At 41.1% G+C, this 20,088-nt stretch overlaps 1 protein-coding gene across 1 annotated transcript in view; it reads left to right on the top strand.

Moving 5' to 3' along the window:
* Positions 1 to 20,088, top strand: part of mrc2 (mannose receptor, C type 2) — a 225,423-nt gene that overhangs the window by 49,437 nt on the left and 155,898 nt on the right. Inside the window, exon 2 of the mRNA XM_048614718.1 lies at positions 12,111 to 12,494. Coding sequence (XP_048470675.1) covers positions 12,111 to 12,494 — 384 coding nt within the window. The remainder of the gene's footprint in view (positions 1 to 12,110; positions 12,495 to 20,088) is intronic.

Below are 20,088 nucleotides of genomic sequence, written 5' to 3'. Positions count from 1 at the left end.
TGGTTATTCTACCACCCTTGGTGAAGCCAATGTTATGAACCTGTGAAGTCATTTATCAAAATAGTGGATTCCCTCAATGTTTCACAATTCCCGCTATAACTTCTGCATTTACCAAGTCAGTCTTTAATCCAACTGTGTATAGTGAGACTGGTTTATAAACCTCAATGAATACCTCCAATTAATATGTTCTCCTTCATCAACCCTTGTGCAAGACAAATGGCACCATCAGCCAGCATCAGTAACTGACTTGCACCAGCCTCTCAATATCTTTGAGTTTATCTCCTTGATTTGAAGCATTAGAAATCTATCCACTTTTATTACAAAAAATTCAGAACCAGTGGTCTGCTTTTCTTTGTCGATCTCCAGAATATAATATTCATTACAATCCTGTGACATCTCCCTCTTGATACATTTATACATTTGGAGGAATTAATATATTTGAAGGAAACAGTTTTTGTACCACTGGGTACGGTTTTAGTGCTTAGTCCCTTTTTTGCTTTTTCCTCTTCTGAGAAGTCCTTAGACTTTCCTGTTTCTGCAATTAATCTCTCCTTTTCATTCCAGCAATTTGCTTTCTTATGTCCAATCATTATAATGAAAGCATGTTAATTTCTTTACATCATTCATTAGTTCTAGCCTTTCTCCTTTATAACTTTGACATACCTCTGTCTGTTCTTAAATGAGCTCCTCTTACATCCACCAGTTTTCTAACTCGCAAATTTCCCTGTGGATTTTGATATGACCATTGTAATTGTGTGTGAAAAATATCAAAGGTATCTGCCAGGACAGATTCATTGATTGAGAATATCTGACACTCATTAAATAAAAACCGAAAGAACTGCGGATGCTGTGAATCAGGAACAAAAACAAAGTTGCTGGAAAAACCCAGCAGGTCTGGCAGCATCTGTGAAGGAAAAAACAGAGTTAATGTTTCGCGTCTGGTGACCTGAGGAAGTTCACAGATGGTACCAGACCTGCTGGGCTTTTCCAGCAACTTTGTTTTTGTCACTCATCTAAATAAGTTTAATTCTGCAAGAATGCTGTTTCTGAATTCTTCCATGGTCATCACTTTCCTTTCATTCTCCAGATCTTTTTCTAGCCTGAATGATACAAACCACTAATCCCACAGCATTTCTTTCCTCTTTGCAAATTCCCCAAATGTCGACTTTAAATTTATTTCTTGCAGTCCTAATTTAAATGGTTAATTTTCAAGCTCATAAGGATTGAACATGGCCTCTTTCACTGTTTCATAGTTTGATTAATTGATCAATGGCTGTTAACATTATCAAAGACCCATCACACCTCAGTAGTGATCTCCTACAACCTTTTCCATGAGGCAGAAGATACAGAAGCCTGAACCCATGCACAAGCAGGTTCAGGAACAGCTTCCTGGCCGTTATCAGACTGATGAATGGACTCTCTCTCGCCTCAAATAACGCTGATCTTGCTAACATTGATCTCGCCTGGCGCACATCCTGTGCAATATAGCCTGTATGCCTCCTGTGTAAGTCTTTTGATCTGTACATCCTGGCTTACTATGATCTGCCTGTGCTACTCGTAAACAAAGCTTTTCGCTATACTTTGGTACATGTGACAATAAATCAATCGATCAATCATTGAAATCAGAATCATCATCTGAGTTACTACCCCTTTCTACCCTCTTCATTCTAAGCTTTTCTTTTGCTAAATCATGTTCTCTAATTTCCTTCCCTCTTTGGAATTCAATCTGTTTTAACTCAAACTCCCACTATTTGTTGCTTTCCTCTAATTCCAGTCTTTTCATAACTGTATTTTAGCTAATTCTAGCTGTGACACTTCAATTTCAGGTTTCTTTTTTCCCCAGCTCTAACTGTTGTATAATCACTTGAAGTATCTCATCCTCATGAGATCATACTTTTACTTGTACCTTAAATTTATCCGCTAAATCCCTCAGTTTATTTTTTTGTCAGAGATTTTAAATAATTATATCTTACACTTCCACAAAACTCTTGGTAACATTCAAAGCTATCCTCCAAATGTTGTGCAATAAATCTCCCCATAACTGCTTTATCTCTGAGCACCCACTTTGTACTTGTTAATTCAGAGATACTGAACGGAAATCTCAGAAACAGCAATGTGATAACAAATGGAGAATTTTATTTTTAGTGATATTAGTGAAGAGAGTAATATTGGCCATGGTAACTGGAAGAACTCATCTGCTTTCTTTTCCACTTTTAACTCTGTTTAAATCTTTATTAAATCATTGGACACATATCAGGGATAGGAGCTCATTACATATGTAATGATGGGTTCCTTGAAACTCTAACTATTAGGCCATTGCAATCCTCGCTGACTAATTTTATTCTTTGGTGGTACTTCATTGCATTTCCTGACGAAGTGAGCACACGAACAGTGAGGATTTTGAACTTGGTCCCATTTTCTTTTAAGGTTTCAATTTGCCCCAGCTTTCTGTTGTGACCACGTCACACTGAGGGCTGGATCCAATTACCCATCTACTTTGGCTGTGGATTTTAGGTGCTGGCTGCAACTTGAGCTGGTGCTTGGCAAGCAAGGCAAGGACCACACCAAAATTGACAGAAACTTCCAGAAATTTGTATTTGGAGCCATGAGAAAGATTAAAGAAAAATGATAGAGCAGCCCACCAAAATGAAAGGGGAATGAAGGTGAATTGTGGAAAGTACAAGGAAATAAAATTGAGGAAATTGTTCAATAAGCAGAAAGTGCTTTTCTTTAAAATAAAGTGCCAGTTTTCATTTCCTTACTTTCAAGATTCCGGTTACTTTATGTCACTATAATCTTGAGCTTTCAACTCTTTGGATCAGAAAGGAGACAGACTGTTTTAAGCATGTCAGGCCTGAGGGACTGAATGGCCTACTCCTATCCCTATGTTTCTCAGATGCATTTCTAACTCCAGTGATATGAGAACATTAGAGCAAGTGTAAACTACTTAGTTGTTTGAACCTCTTCTGTCAATACATTTGAATCTAATAATTAGATTGTGTCTGATCTATACTTCAACATCATTAACTTGCCTCTGATCCATATTCCAAACCTAACAAAATATCCATTGATTTAAGGTTTGAAAGTTTCAAATGACCCACCATAAGTTTCAGATTTCTATTATTCCGTTTGTGTGAAGATATACCTCCTGATTTCCCTTCTAGATAGCTGAGCTATAATTTTAAGGATATGCCTAAGGATCTCCCTTCAGTGGAGGAAATAGAGACCCAGACCAACTTAATATGATCAGAAGTTCCTACCTGCTTCTGGAAGACCACCACCATCCCGGTGCCAGAGAAAAATCAGGCAACATGCCTCCATGACTACTGTTCAGTGGCTCTGACTTCCATAATTATTGAAGTGCTTCAAGAAGTTAGTCATGGTTTATATCAAATCCAGCCTACCAAATTGCCTTGATCTTTGCAATTTGCCTATTGACACAAGAGGTCCACAGAAGATGCCATCTGCCTGGCCCTGCACTCAACCCTGGAATATCTGGATAACAAGGATACATACGTCAGATTCCTGCTTATTGACTACAGTTCCGCTTTCAACACCGTAATTCCAAGCAAGCCTGTCTCTAAGCTCTGAGTCCTAGGTCTTGGCTACCCTCTCTGTAACTGGATCCTTGCCATCTATGAGTCAGGAAGTCAATCAGTAAGAATATGTGACAACACCTCCTCCATCATAATCCTCAACACTGGTGCCCTGCAAGGTTGTGTACTGAGCCCCTACTATACTGCCTTTACATTCACGATTGTGTAGTCAAATTCTGTCCCAACTCCATTTACAAGTTTGCTGACGACACCACTGTTGTAGGTCAGATCTCAAACAACGATGAGGCAGAATACAGGAAAGTGAGTGCTTAGTGGCATAGTGTAAGGACAACAATTCCTCTCTCAATGTTAATGAAATGACGGAGCTGGTCATTGGAAGCGGAGTGGAGGGCACGCCCCTGTCTGTATCAATGGTGCTGAGGTGGAGAGGGCCGAGAGTGTCAAGGTCCTGGGAGTGATGATCATCAACAATCTGTCCAGGTCCACCCACGTTGACAAGATGGCCAAGAAAGCATAACAGCGTCTCTACTTCTTCAGAAGGCTAAGGAAATTTGGCTTGTCCACAATGATTCTTACCAATTTTTATACATGCACTACAGAAAGCGTCCTATCTGGATGCATCACTGCATGGTATGACAACGGCTCTTCCTGAGATCAAAAGAAACTACAGAATGTTGTGAGTACAACCCAAACCATCATGCAAACCAGCCTTCCATCCATTCACTCCATCTATACTGCTTACTGCCTCGGGAAGGCAGCCAACATAAAGACCATTTCCGTCCTAGTTATACCCTTTTCCGCCCTCTTTCGTTGGACAGAATGCACAAAAGTCTGAATACATGTATGAATAGATTCAAAAACAGCTTCTTCCCCGCTGTTATCAGACTTTTGATGTGGAGATGCCAGTATTGGATTGGGGTGGACAAAGTCAAAATGATACCTCTGTATATCATGTGTTACACAGTAGTCACTCATCCCTGAGCCTGTATATGCTGTTGATATTTGTGAGTTTTAGGTGGTTATCAAGGAATTATTGCTGTGTTCAAGAATTATAAGTTGGGAGTCAATGGTTGGGATGCTGCTCTAAATCTCTGACATTCGGCACTTTCAAACATTTCAAAGGATAAAGGTGTGCAACATTTCATTTCAATTCCATATGATATGTTGCCATTAAGCGGCAGAAGAATCAGTTTGACTCTCTCAGTAGTGAGGGGGCACCTTTGTGCCAGAGTCTTGTATTTACTGAAAGCTGCTTGTTAATTTAGCATTCGAGTGGAAATCTTTACCTTCATGTAATGAAACCAGAATCACCAACGACTGTTGCAAGGCAAGCTTGGTGTCCTCAAATTATAAAGTCTGCCTTCTCTCCTCCTCTTTGTGAACCATGTGGTGTGTGCACTTGGGTCCTTGATCTGTTCCTTGGTACCTCAATATTACAAAGAGCAATGTTTTAGATACTGGGCCATAGTGTACAGTGTGACAAAGACAGTGACAGATTCAGCTGGCATGCTTCATCTTAAAGACTTGGTATGCATTTCCAACTTGGAACTACAGCATTCAGACTTTGAAGAATGTGTTTCTGTTTGCCTAATTAAATGATTTTTGAGTAGTTAGTGCTGTTTGTACACTAGCAGTTCACCAACAGAAGGATGTTTTCTTGTCTTTCACTTCAAATGATTACTACTAACTGCCCTCTGATAAATCATTGAATATTCTCTGGTATTGTTAAAAAATGTTGGCAAATATTCTGGAGTCAAGTACTGCTTTTTGGTGATAACCAAGGCAGTTGGATTTGAATCTTATCCACAGAATCCTAATAGTGTGGAAACGGGCCATTTGGCCCAACAAGTCCACACCGATCCTCCAAAGAACATCCCACTCAGACCCGTCCCCCTACTCTTTGCCTGTAACCCTGCATCTCCCATTGCTAACGCACCTATCCTGCACGTCCCTGCACACTGAGCAATTTAGCATGGCCAATCCACCTAACCTGCATATGTTTGGACTGTGGGAGGAAATCGGAGCACCCAGAGAAAACCCATATGGATGTGGGGAGAATGTGCAAACTCCACAGACAGTCGTCCGAGGCTGGAATCGAACACTGGTTCTAACCACTGAGCTACCGGGCCGCCCTTGTCTCCCTGCTCTTATTTGTCTGGTCATCTAACCAGGATGTGTGTGAAACAAAGACCTGTGGATGCTGGAAATCTGAAACAAAAGCAGAAATTGCTGGAGGAACCGAGACAACAAGGTGCAGGGCTGGATGAACACAGCAGGCCAAGCAGCATCATAGGAGCAGAGAGGCTGACGTTTCGGGCCTAGACCCTTCATCGGAACTCAGCAGGTCTAGCAGTATCTGTGGAGAGAGAGGTTTCTGGTCAACTAGTTTTGCTAAGGGTCACTGGATCTGAAATGCTGACTCTGCTTTCTGTCTACAGATGCTGCAAGACCTGATGACTATCTCCAGCTATTTCTGTTTTTGTAGCCAGCATCTACATTAGTTTGCCAGATTTCAATCTGTTCATATGTTTTGGCTGAGATATGCAGGGATAGTTCCCTTTCAATCTCCTTTGCTCAGCATTTTGGGAATGAGGAGGGGAAGACACGTAGTTTTCCCAGTGAAATGTTGAAGGAAGAAACACGTGTATTGTTCCCACATCCTATTGTACAGGCGAACACAGCAGCCAAGTCTGCACTCAGTAAGATTCCACAGGGAAGAAAGGAACAAAAGACCAGTTGATCTGCATTTGCTGGGAATTTGATCAAGGAAACACTATTGAGCAGAACACTGTCTTCTCACATTTGAACTTGCCTCCCGTAAAATGTATTCTTTGAAAAGCAATGATTGCTATTATACAACAAATGTCACTTTACTGTTTGTGGGTATCTTAGCAATGCCTAATTGGATGAATCACCCAACAATTTCTTTTTGGTAACAGAATGGGCAGGGACTGTTGGCTAGAATAAAGTCAGAACATCTTGCTCTTCAAATAAGATTGTGACCATTTGCATCAACTGGAATTTCCTGATGGGGACTTGATTTAAGGTTTCATTTGAGGGATAACCTCTCTGATAGAGCATTCCCCCTGAACTTTACTAAGGTGTTAAGTTGGATTTGAGTGTAAACATCATGATGCCATTAAACCAAGCAGACACATTCATGAGATGCTATGAGGTATGTCATTGTTGGAAAAGATCTGCACTTGGGTGCCCATCTGGAAATTAGCTCTGGGCATCCACAGTACATTGACAAGTTTATCCAGTGATCGCCTCAGGCCGACAGACCAGAAAGACTGCAAGTGTAACCTTCAGTCTTGAATTAGAGCGGGAAATTCATCGCTGCACAGTGACCCTACTGCTGTGCTGTCTTGTTGTAAAGCCCACTCACGATTTGGACAAGGCCCAAAAAACTATCAAATCTCTTGGCTTTGGAGGGAAAGGATTATCTGGAAAGTTGAGAAGAGTAAATATCTAATCTGGAATTTCATTTCAACTAAAAATGACAGAAGTATACCCAACCTTTTTTGTGCAGTAACCAAACCAAGAACTGATCTATATAATGGAAGACCTGATGCATACGAGGGTGAAAGAAATAGAGCATGGAGAAGCAGGGTAGTAATTAGAGAGGGATGAGGTTTAGTTTGCAATGAACGCAGGCCTAGACCAATGGGTTCAATCAGCCAGTTTCTGCACTGTGTTCTGATGTTGGGTTTCCTAAAATGTTAATTCACAATATAATTGGCTGGACTTGCAAAAGGTTCAAAATGTTTATACAAAGCAAAAGATATTAGCTATAGCAGCAACAAACTGCTTGGATGGACGTGCCAAATCTACACCACTTTCAGTGAGGAGTTACCCGATCCAGTTCATGACTGGAATAAAGGATATTGAATTTCAACAGTCAGCAAAGTAACTTACCTAGAGCAATAGTCTTTGTCCCCCATCTTTCTCTCTTCTCTGAAATTCTTTGCATAAGACTTCTGAGAATTGGAAACCAACTGGAAGTCCTCATCAGCACAACTGGAGGGATCCTAAAGGAGGCTGAGGAATCTACCACTACTGTCTCCAGAAATAGTGAAGTGAATTGAATCAGTCCTAATTGATCCAGGAAAAAAAATCCCATTGCCAGTAGCCTGCGTGGAAAGTTACTTTGGCTGTGACCCAGATTTCAGAATAGTCTGTTAATAATTTTTCTGCATTGAACTTTTACTTGTCTCTCTTACACATTCTGTCTCTCTTATTTTGTCTCACTCACTTTCAGTTTTATGGAGTCATGCAGCACAGAAACAGACCCTTCAGTCCAACCAGTCTATGCTGACCATAATCCTAAACTAAACTAGTCCCAACTGCCTGTGCTTGGCCCATATCCCTCCAAATCTTTCCTATTCATGTCCAAAACGTTGTAACTGTACCCGCATCTACCACTTCCTCTGGAAGTTCATTCTGCACCGTGTTTTTAAAAAAAACTCCCCTCATGTTTTTTTTTAAATCTTTCTCCACTCACCTGAAAAATACACCCTTCAGTCTTGAAATCTCCCATCCTGGAGAAAAGACACCTGCCATTCACCTTATCTATGCCCCTCATGAGATTATAAACCTCTATAAAGTCACCTATCAACCTCCTACACTCCTGTGGATAAAGTCCCAGTCTATCCAGCCTCCTCTTATAACTCAAGCCCTCCTTTCCCAGCAACATCCTGGTAAATCCCTTCTGAACCTGCTCCAGCTTAATAATATCCTTCGTATTACAGGGCGTCCTCTCTCTCTCACGCTCACATTGACTGTCTCACGCTCGCTGTCTTCCTTCCTCTTCGCGGGCTCGCTCTCGCATGCTCTTTCCCTCGCTGTCGCTTTCTCATGCACTCGCTCTGTTGCACACCACGCACAAAATCTGTGTGTCTGTCTATCCACCTCCTCCAAACTATTCTTCATTTTAAAAAGCAATGGCTAACAGTTGTTAGTTCAGGGATTAAACTCCAGACCTGTTATACTCTCTACCCCGGTTACACTCTCTTTTTCCCTCTTCCAGTGGGCAGAATATACAAATGTTTGAAAACTTGTACCAGCAGATTCAAGAACATCATCTTTCCCTCTGTTATCAGACTTCCGAACTGACTTCTCGTATATCAGAGTTGGTCTTTCTCTGTAGCTGTAACACTACATTCTGCATTATGTTCTATTATCCTGATGTATTAATATAAGGTATGATTGGCCTGGATAGCCTGCAAAACACTACTTTTCACTATATCTCAGTACATGTGACAATAATAAACCAAGTCAAATTGGAAGAAAAAAAAGCCTGTCTCCTAGTTACACTTCTAGTCCATTCAATGGTGTGGTGATGGATGCCCTTGGAAGGGGTACAGACAATCAATTTAGCTTTAAATACTGTCAAAAAACAACTCCAGCTAGCTGTTCCCTAGTTGGCTCCATCTTTTCCGCAGGGGCTGCAATGTCAACATTGCCCTGGAGCAACCCTGAAGCTGATAACCTCAGGGAGTGTGTGCAGCCTATAGTATCCACAGTTATTTTGTGATTCCTTTGTTTCTTGGTGGGGTTTAAAACTTCTATCATTTTCAGGATGGATATTACCAATGTCAGCTTTAGTCAGATGTAAACTTACTGGATTAATCACATGAGCACCACCTGGTTGTCCGATATTATTTGTCTCTCTCTGCAACACATTTCCTTCCAGCATCTAATTGGGAAGCAAATGGATTTTTCACTGGGGAGGCTTTGACTTTTGATCAAAGAGCGAAATGCCAGCAACAGAGACTGACAATGCGAGCCTTTCATCAGATCTGTCCATCACCCTGAAACATTAACTCTGTTTCCTTCTGCTGATGAACTTCTGAGTATTTCCAGCATTTTATGTTTTTATGCTGTTTTCGCATATCCATATTTTAAAATTCATCATTTTTTCTTGCTTCCTCATATTGGCGATATCCATGAAATGAATTTTAGTATCATCAGTGAATTTGGAATGTTTATACTTTATTGCAAAACTCTAGGATTGCAGTGGAATCTCTGGGAATTAAAGTTTAATCTCTAGTCCACTACGGTGAGCAATCCGGGAAGGAAAGTGTTGGAGCTTTAAAATAACTCCTAGATTTATTTCCCACTTTTATGCATCTTTGTATAAAAATATCAAAGTTTGGAAAAATAGTTATTTTATGACAGGATTCATCCAGTCAAGTAATGATGAATGTTAGCTTATCCTTTAGTGCAACACAGCAGGTGACGAGGGACAGTTGGAGATCGAAGGTCATGGGAAGTAACCTCCGGGATTACCTCCAACCACAGTTGGCAACCTTTTGTAGCAGTGCCTTGTTTAACAAAGAGCTAACTTTTCAGAGATCACGTTCTCTAACAACATAAAGCCAGAGGAAGGAGCCCACTCTCTTGGCAGGAGGCCTCTGTATCATGACAAACTCAACCCCCTCAAAAAAAACAAACTGACATCTAGTAAAATAAAGCTAACTGGATCAAAGTCTTCAGACATTCAATCGTTTGTTCAGACTAGCTTCCTGTTTGCTGCATTTATAGTGTTTAGCAAATGAAACCTTCATCTATCCATGGGGATTCAATACTGAGACTATCCACTTCATCAGTCACGAAAGATAGATATTATCTGTTTAAATGTTGCTGATTGAAAGTTAAATATTGGACAGGATGCTGGGATCATCTGCCCTGTTCTTCAGGATAATGTCAAGGGATCTTTCAGCTCACCAGAGGGCCAATTCATGGCGTCAGTTTGATACCTCTTCAACACTGCCTCCAATACTGGAGGATTCATTCAGTACTGTACTGGGGTGTCAGCCAAATTTTTGTCCTCGAGTCTTTCTAGGGAATGAAACAGTGAAAACTCAGAACTAGTTGTGCCTAAAAGGTAACTCCCACAGAAAGTGATTTAACCCAGGCTTCATCCAAACCAAGGCCCCTCCTTGCCCCCCTATTTTCAACTAATTGTCAGGTTCTTTGTTCCTAAATCCGAATAGAATCGGAACAGGAGACAGCTAGTCTCCTGAGGAGTGCAGACTCTGGTTCGGTTATATTCCTGCGGGTTTGGGCCAAATTATCACATTTAACACACACCACCAGCAATGCTCAGTATAGCAGGAGTGTGTGACATCTACAAATGCAGTAGTGCACCAAGTCCTTTGACAGCACAAACAGATCCATCGCCTCTACCCTCTAAAAGGACAAGGGCGGCACATGAATGGGAACACCACCACTTGCAAGCTCCCCTCCAATCCACTCGCCATCCTGTATTGCCATTCCCTTACTGTTACTGGTTCAAAATCCTGCAGCTCCCGCCCTAATAGCAATGTGAGTGTAGCTGCACCACATGGACTGCAGAGGTTCAAGAAGCCAGTTCATCACCAACTTCCAGAGGGCATGTGGTGATGGGCAGTAGATACTGCCCAGCTGGCAACGTCCACATACCAGATATGAATAATATGAAAAGACTTTTACTGCCAGCTGTCCTACCTGGCAATATTTATCCATTTCTAATATCGTTTAGAGCATTTTTTTTGAAGAAAATGAAAAGAACACAGTCTTGTTTTGAACTGTGCTCTTTTAACTCCTGAGTTGTGCGTAGAGGTGTCATGGAGATTTGGAAGACCCCTGAGATTTGACGATGAACCGTGTTAATGGAACTGAGTAGATTCTGTATCCATCCCACGCCTCTTGTGCCGGAGGCTGAAATGAGGTGCTTGAAATTTAAAAGGCCCCTCAACTTGGATAGTACAAAATGTGCAAGAAACAAATAAGGCTTTCTTTTCGAGAACAGAAGCAGTAGGGCCTAGTCTATGACAGTGACTGTATTCAGAATATCTTGAGATTATGAGCAGGGCTGCTGGACAGAGTAAGCTGTTTTGAGTATAAGCTGTGTAAACAGAGGGAATGGGACTGTCTCCTGTCCAAATAAACAACCAGAATAGAAATTACTGTGATGGATACTAAGTTTGGAATGTTGCGCTAATGTTGCAGTGTGTAGAGTGTGACTGATGGAGGAAGAGGGATTATTTTAACCTATTCCTTCCATTGAAACACTGATGGAATCAAGTTGCTGTTGAACTTTACACCTTGCCTTGTTGCTTTATGGGTAGCACTCTTGCCTCTGAGTCAGAAACTCGAGCACACAATCTTTCCTGACAATTCAATATAGGTTTGATGGAGTGCTGCAGTGTCAGAGTTGCCATTGTTTGGTTGGAATATGCAAGGATTACAGGATATGCAGTCAGGACGAAACGTGTTTCATTTATATATTCCCCCACCAGCCATCCACTGCTGAGGAGAAACCCAAGATGCTTTTCCCCCCCCAGCATTTTATAAACATCAAATTCTATCATCCTGTCCCCCAATCCACAAGCATTGTACCCAACTTTGCAACATAGTTCATTCATGGTACTGAGTACTTGATGTAAAATACAAATGATATATTTTTCCCACAATTTTAAATTGGGTAGTCTGGTTTGATATTGTTGAATGTTGATTGCTCTTACGAACTCTTGTATTTCATCTGAGTTATGTTGTTCTGATTTACAGATGCCAACATATTTCTGATATACAGTGAGAAAGCAGCTAGTTGCCTGGAGAGCAGAGGCTTCAGTGTAAGACTGGCTCCATCTTGCAATGAAAGCTTCAACCAGCAGCAGTGGAAGTGGGTATCTAGACTAAGGCTCTTTAATCTTGGATCCAAGCAGTGTCTGAGCATCCTGAGGAAGAACGACACTATGCCCACACTGGGTATGATGGAGTGTAACCAGGAGTCTGCCCAGATGCGATGGCATTGTAATAGTCTGGGCAGTCAACTCAGCAGCTACCTGAACCCACAGTCTAAAGCCAGTACCCAAGGGCCCAACACGAACCAAGCTGATGTGTGGAGGATTTACAACACTGATGAGGACCTGTGTGCTCGGCCTTATCATGGTAATATTGGGTATTAATGAAGCTCTAAGTTAATGTTCTCAGTAAATTGGAAAGCCTACAGATCTCATTAAAGTTCAGGGAAACCCTCACTCATCAAAAGCTAATTCACCCTATTAGTTGTTTCTGACAGTACCATTGAAAGAAGATTTGCATTTCTGTAGCACCCCAGGGCCCTGGCTCTAATCACTTAATTATTTTAGAAGTGCAGTCAGTTGCTGTCATGTTAGAAAACATGACAACTAATTTGCCCAAATGTTAACCAGACATTAGGACAACTCAGAAGCAACCAATTGTCTCAGAAATGTGGAGAGTGTTGCAAATGAATCCAAAAACTCAACAGCATTCCCTTAAGCCTGTGTAATGTAAATGAGATCCAGACAGCAAACCATGTGCCAGAAAACTAGAAGTGGTGGAAAGTGATTTCCAAAATGTTCCAGTCCTAATCCTAGTATTTGTGCATTTTCACAATGACAAGACCAGCATTTATGACCAATTGCTAGTTGCCCTGATTTAGTGGTGACCTCCTTGCATTTATAGCAGGTTTAATGCTTTCGACTAGCTCACTAAGCATTTCAGAGAGCAGCCATTCATATCACGTATAGATCAGATTCCTCTCTGATCAAGCATGAGCGACCATTTATGCTCATTTGCCAGATTGTTTTAAAGTGAATTGAAATTCTCAAACTGCTGTGGTAGAATTTTGAGCTTACTTTCTACAAACTAATAATCCAAGTCTGTAGAATACTGCTGTGTCCTGACTGAAATGTTTTGTATTGTATTAAAGGGGCTATATTAACACGTGCTGTTGTTGCCTCATTGCGGTGGTTTGATCACAGGACTTTTTGGTTGCTGCATGATGGTGAGAGGAGCTAAATGACACCATGTTCAGTCCCAGGATACAGCTCAGGATTCATCAAACACTGCCCTGGGATGGTGCAGCAAAGTTCAATCAGGAAGCATCTTGAGACACACGTGAGCAATGGTGGAGTGACGTTGCGTTGTGTCACGTGTACCTTCACATTTAGTGAATAGCAATACAAGAAAATCTTGCATTTAAATAGCACCTTTAACCACAGGATAGCCTAGCATGCTTCATCCCTGTTGTAGTGTAGGAACTGCAGAAGCCAGTTGCACATGGCAAGATCCCAGAAACAGCAACCTGATTACTAGGGGCGGCATGGTGGCTCAGTCATTAATACTGCTGCTTCACAGCACAGGGACCCAGGTTCGATTCCAGCCTCGGGTGACTGTCTGTGTGGAGTTTGCACATCCCCGTGTCTACATGGGTTTCTGTTGGGTGCTCCAATTTCCTCCCAAATATGCAAGTGGATTGACCATGCTCAAGTCCCTGTAGTGTCCAGGGATGTGCAGGCTATGTGGATTAGTCATGGGAAATGCAGGGTTATGGGGATAAGGTGGAGGGTTGGGTCTGAATGGGATGCTCTTTAGAGGATCGGTGCAGACTGGATTGGGCCAAATGGCCTCTATCTGTGCTATAGGGATTCCTTGATTCTATGACCAGATGATCTGTTTTTGTAACACTGATTGAGGGATACCTATTGGCCAGGCTAAAAACCACCAAGCTGATGTGAACAGTTTAATCCAGCTCCCTTAGAGTGCAGGAGCTGCTGTTTTCTTTGGACCCATAGCCCTTTTCTCCCCATACAATGACATTAGAACATCCCATTGGGAAAATGTATTTGACAGAGTGCGAGTTGGTCAGAGATTGATTAACCATGAGTCTTTGAGGTGATTTAAATGTCAAAACTGGTCCTCATGGACCCTCCTTCCTTTTAAACATGTCCTGAAGGGTCAACATATCATCAACATGTTGCGCATCAAAAGTGCCAGTTTTTACCTGATTATTTTCAGCAATTAAGGAGCAAGAATAAAAGCTTTCTTTTAGCAGAGTTTCTCTTGTACCTATCCTAAGTAGGACTCTTGCAGCGAATTCCTTCCTTTCCAGACCCATTCAATATAGATTTTTTTTATCACCCCATTCAGAGATAATTATATATCTCTGTAGCAGGTGGAACGTGAACCTCGGTCTCATGGCTCCACTGCACCACAAGTCCCTATACACTCAATGTGATGCAGTGCTTAATTATATGCTCAACATTGCATTTCTGTTGTACTGTCAAACAATGCGCAGAAACTCAACTAATGTTGGTATCTGAAATTAAAGCAGAAGAAGGCCTATCCTTGACTTAAAGCATTAATACTCTGATGTGTCTCAGTCTCTCTCTCTCACATCTCCCCCCCACCCCCCCTTCAATGATGCTGTCTAGCCTGCTGAGTATTTGCAACACTTTCTGATTTTATTTCAGGTTTCCATCATCTGTAGTATTGTTTTTTTTGATTAATATGGTGATTAATATTTGATTAATACCTGTCACACAACTGTTTGATTTTTACCTCTGGAGTATATTAATGTCAGCAGTTTCTGATCCAGACAATTGTAACTGATCAGAACACCAACAGTTTTATGTTACGATCCCGTAAGTTCCTGATTTTTAGCTGTTTTTAAGGTGGGATCTGTATCTCGTTTTAGAACACGCTTTGCCTGTTTATTGGAATTGGAGCCATAATGATAAATGACTTTTATTATCCTTTTTTCCCCCCTTGTTTATGATATTTGTCTCAGGTTGAGTTTTTGTGGTAATGATTTTCTTGTGATACTTAACTGGAGGAACTAACCAGAAAATCTTGATCTCTTTTTCAACTTGGTAATTTGTTTTAAGGGTTGTTGGATGCCAATTGCAGGATACACTGGGAATACAGATGTGATCTCAGACACCTGTATGTTTGTAAATTTTAATTATTTCTTTGTGGGGAAACTTCCTCTACTTTTCAATGGTTTAGTCACTGTGTTCTAACAAAGTAGTCCTGTGCTATCTCTAATGATGGATGATACTTCAAAGAGTCGTATATTCAAAACAGCACTGAAAGGGGCTAATTTAAGTGCCATTATTGGAAAGGTCCCAAAGACTTTTCAAATGCTATGTAGTTCACCTTTAACAATGTTATAAATTCAGTTCACTCTCCCTACTGGCCCTCTGTGTGAAAGAAAGTCCCTAGTCGTCTTGTTTTTGTCCAGTTAAGTTTCTTTACTCAAGTTCCTTGAGCTCTGACTAATCCAAATAGGTTTTCACGAGGTAAATCAGGAAGACTGAATCATCTCCTTTTTTTAATGAGAATGCAGTAGTTTCTAACTAATTTTATTTCCAGATTTGTTAATTAAATGTACAGCTGCCATGGTGTGATTTGAACCTGAGTGGCAGAGCACCAGTTTGGGATCCTGGATTATGAGAACCCACATTACCACTTCACCACAATTTTCCATGATATTATTTGAACATACAAACAGGGAATAAGAGTAGGGCACTCTGCCTTTTGAGCCTGCTCTACCATTCAGTAAGATCGTGGCAGACTGATTCTAACCTCAACTGTACGTTCCTGCACATCCCTGAAAATCTTTCATCCTCTTGGTAATTAAGAACCTATCTACCTCTGTCTTAAAAATTTTAAAGGTTGTGCATCCACTGCCTTTTGAGGAAGGGCATTCCAAAGACACACTCAACTCTGAGAAAAATAATGTTTCCTCGTCTCTGTCTTAAATGGAGAACTCCTTATTTTTCAACTATGATTGCTAATTCTAGGTTCTTCCACAAGAAACATCCTTTCCAGATCCACCCGGTAAGTCCTTTCAGGAATTTATATGTTTCAATTAAGTTAGCCCTGACTCTTCTGAACTCCAGAGAATACAGGCTTAGCCTTGCATAACCGTTTCTCATAAGGCAATTTGCTCATTCCAGATTTAGTGTAGCAAACCTTCTCTGAACTGCTTTCACCGCATTAATATTCTTCTTTAAATATAGTGATCACTATTGTACGCAGTACTCCAGATGTAGCCCCCCAGTGCCTTGTATAACTGAAGTGTAACCTCCATATTCTTGCATTCAGTTCCGTCACAATGAATTATGGCACCCTATTAGCTTTTCTGATTGTTTGCTCTCGGTGCACACTAACCTTTGCAATTCATGTTTTTCCGAGAGATTGTTGAGCTTCTTTGTTGGAGCCGCACTCATCCAGGCGAGTAAAACATATGACACTCATGTTAAACTAGTGCCAGGTATAAAGCTTCTCTGACAAAAGAAAATTCAATCATTTGCATTTGAAAAACAACAGTATTGCCATCACTGAATCCCTATTGACGAGAAACCAAACCTGCGATAGGGTTAGGGTTAGGGTTAGGGCTGCAAGAGTAAGATTAAAGATTGTGAATTCTGTGGCGTGTAACTCAGCTCTTTACTCCCAAGTCCACCATCTTAGAAGGCCACCCCCTTCTCTGAAGCACAAGCCAGACTTGTGATGGAATGTTCTCCATTTACTTGAATGAGTGCAGCTCCAACAACACTCAAGAATTTCAACACTATGCAGGACAAAGCAGCTCATCCACCAACTTCATCATTAACTCTGTCCAGCAGCAGTGTTTACCAGCTGCAAGATTCACTGTAGCAACTCACCCAGGATCCTTCAACATTAACTTCTGAAACTTAGAAGGACAAGGGCAGAAAATCAGGGAGCGGCACCATCTGTAAGTTCTGTTCCAAGCCCCACACCATCCTGATCTGGAAATATGTTCCTCAGTGTCACTGGTTCCTGGAACTTTGTTCTTAAATGCACTGTGGATGTACACACAGCACTTGGAATGCAGCCTTCAAGAGGGCTGCTTAAAACCACCTCCTCAAGGACAATTGGGGATGGGAAACGAATGCTGGTCTGGCCAGCAATGCTCGCATCCTGAGAGTTATTTTTTTAAAATCCTCTTTATTCCAATAAAATGAACTTGCGTTTCAACTCAAATCCTTCATCCTTGGTGACAGAAAGTGAAACTTTTCTGTACTTTCTCCCTGGCATTTCTACAGTAAGGGAGCCAAAACTGGATGCAATACTCTGTCCACAGAATGATTCGATGGTGTAATGTTACTTCCTTTTTCTTTATTCACTGCTTCTACTAATAAACTCTATGATCCTATATCCATTTGTTTTATGGTTCCAAGTTGTCTTTGTGTCTTTCTCTACCCCTACAATGTTCTGCTGTATCTGTAAAGCTTTTAATAAATTTATACATTTATATGTTCTTAACTTATTCTCCCTCTAAATGAATCACCTCACATTTCTTAACATCAAATTTTACCCTTACTGCTGATGTTAATGTTTTTGTTTGATGGCTTTTCACTAATGGAAGGTTGGCATCCTGAATCATGCACATTGTTTCTCTTTGCATAGAAATTCCCTGACCTGATGAATGTCTAAAACCTTTATCTATTTATTTTGGATTTCCAAAACTGGTGATATTCTGAAACACCAACAGAAATTGCTGGCGAAACTCAGCAGGTCTGAAATATCTGTGGGGAAACAGTTAACGTTTTGAGTCTAGTGACTCCGTATCAAAAGCTAAATGTAGTCAGAAGTCACGTGACACCGGGTTATAGTCCAGGTTTATTTGAAATCACAAACTTTCGGAGCGCTGCTCCTTCTTCAGGTGAAGACTTCATCTGATGAAGGAGCAGCACTCCAAAAGCTTGTGATTTCAAATAAACCTGTTGGACTATAACCTGGTGTCATATAACTTCTGACTTTGTCCACCCCAGTCCAACATCGGCACCTCCACATACAAGTTAAACATGATTTACCTTTGACAAATCCATTGTGGATTTCCGTAATTAATTTGCATTTGGCCTGTATTGTTGTTTTCTAATGCGATTAAACTGACTGGGCCCACAGTGGTTGGGCTGATCTTTGCACACTGTTTCAATAAAGCATAGTGTTCAAAGTTCTCCAGTTCTTTAGCACCAAATGTACAATCCTCCTCAGAAATACAGTTATGGCCAGTACCTCCATAATTTCCTCCTTTCCGTGCCGCCTTATCCTTGGTGCATTCTGAGAGGTCATCGTGGCTTCACCTCCAGCCAAATATTTAATACAGGCAATATACTGCAGGGGCTGGAAATCTGAAAGAAACAGAGAAAGTACTGGAGAAACTCGACAGGTCTGGCAACATCTACAGAGACAGAACAGAATTAATGTTTAGAGTCCAATATGATTCTTCATGCTAGTCTCTAAATGTTAACTCTGTTAATCAATTGTTAGGTCTTCTAGTAGTTCAATTAGCGTCTCCTTTTGCATCCTTTTCCTTTGTAAAGACTGATGTAAAGCACTCATTTAGTATGCTTCTATCTTTGTATGCAGGTTTCCTTTCTGATCCATTATTAGTCCCATACCTCTCTTTACCAGTCTTAAAAATTTCATGCCTGTGTAATTTGGATTCTGTTTCTGTCAGCTGCCAATGCTCTCTCATTGCTTCTTTCATTTGTTTCTTCAGGACCTCTGAACCTTCTATATTCAGCCCTATTTTCATTGATGTTATCAATGTGTTTCAGCCACATGCACTCTTTCTGCTTCATCTTGCTTGCTATCTTTTTTGTCATTTAGAAACTCTGGATTTATTTGTCTGACCATATCATCCTCTGAGGAAGGAACCTCAATTGAACCCAACCATCTCTTTAAAGACAGTCCATTGTTCCACTGCAATATTGCTTGCCAAACTTTGCCTGTATCATAGCATCACAGAAACCTGCAGCGTGGCAACAAACCCACTCTCCAAGGAGCAACCCACCCAGATCCAACCTCCTACACATTCCTGTTATGGGAGGAAACTGGAGCACACAGAGGAAACCCACTCAGACATGGGGAGAATGTGCAAACTCCACACAGACATGCGCCCAATGGTGGAATTGAACCTGGATCCCTGGTACTGTGAGGCAGCAGTGTTAACCACTGAGCCACCATGCTGCCCCATTTGTGGCGAATCTATTTTCACTCCAAATGGCCTTCCACTGATTTAAGTGTTGTTTTACTCTGACTTTGACTTCGACTTCTCCTTGCCTTTTCACACTCTCACCTAAACCCATGATACAATGGTTACTATTCCCTAAATGCTTCTCTACACTCTTGATTCACTTGACTGCTACGAAACCATTTTATCACAGCTAATTTTGGACACTGCTATTAACCTTATACCCTTCTCTGCTTTAAGGAGGATAACACTAGCTTTTCTGCTTTCTTCGAATTAACAGAATTAACCCTGAGTAGACAGGGAAAAGCTGGTCTCACTCATAAAAGGATCAAAATGAGAGGACACAGATAAACAGGTTTGCAAAAGAAATAAATGCTATGGATGTTTTTCTTTCCTCACACAGGGGGTGATTAGGGTCTGGAAAGTACTGCCTGAAAGTATGGTGGTGGCAGGTTTGATTGAGGCCTTCAAGGAAACAGCATTGGATGATTATTTAAATAGAAATAATGTGCAGGGCTCTGGGCAGGAGAACGGCACCAAATCGTGGTACTCCATCAGAGAGCCCAGTGCAGACATGATGGGCTAAATGGCATCATTCTGCACCATAACACTTCTGAGATTCTGTGAAACCCATTATCCCTGTTGCCAGTTAGTCATCCCCGCCAAGATTATGACTTCCTTTTTAAGTTGTAGAGCCTAAAGCGACCGCAGTACTCTGAGGCGTAACCTGTG

The sequence above is a fragment of the Rhincodon typus genome, chromosome 30 (genome assembly GCF_021869965.1).
Source record: "Rhincodon typus isolate 14 chromosome 30, sRhiTyp1.1, whole genome shotgun sequence".
NCBI classification, from domain to species: Eukaryota; Metazoa; Chordata; class Chondrichthyes; order Orectolobiformes; family Rhincodontidae; genus Rhincodon; species Rhincodon typus.
The sequence above is the reverse complement of the archived record's forward strand: the minus strand, read 5'-3'. Positions and strand labels throughout refer to the sequence as shown.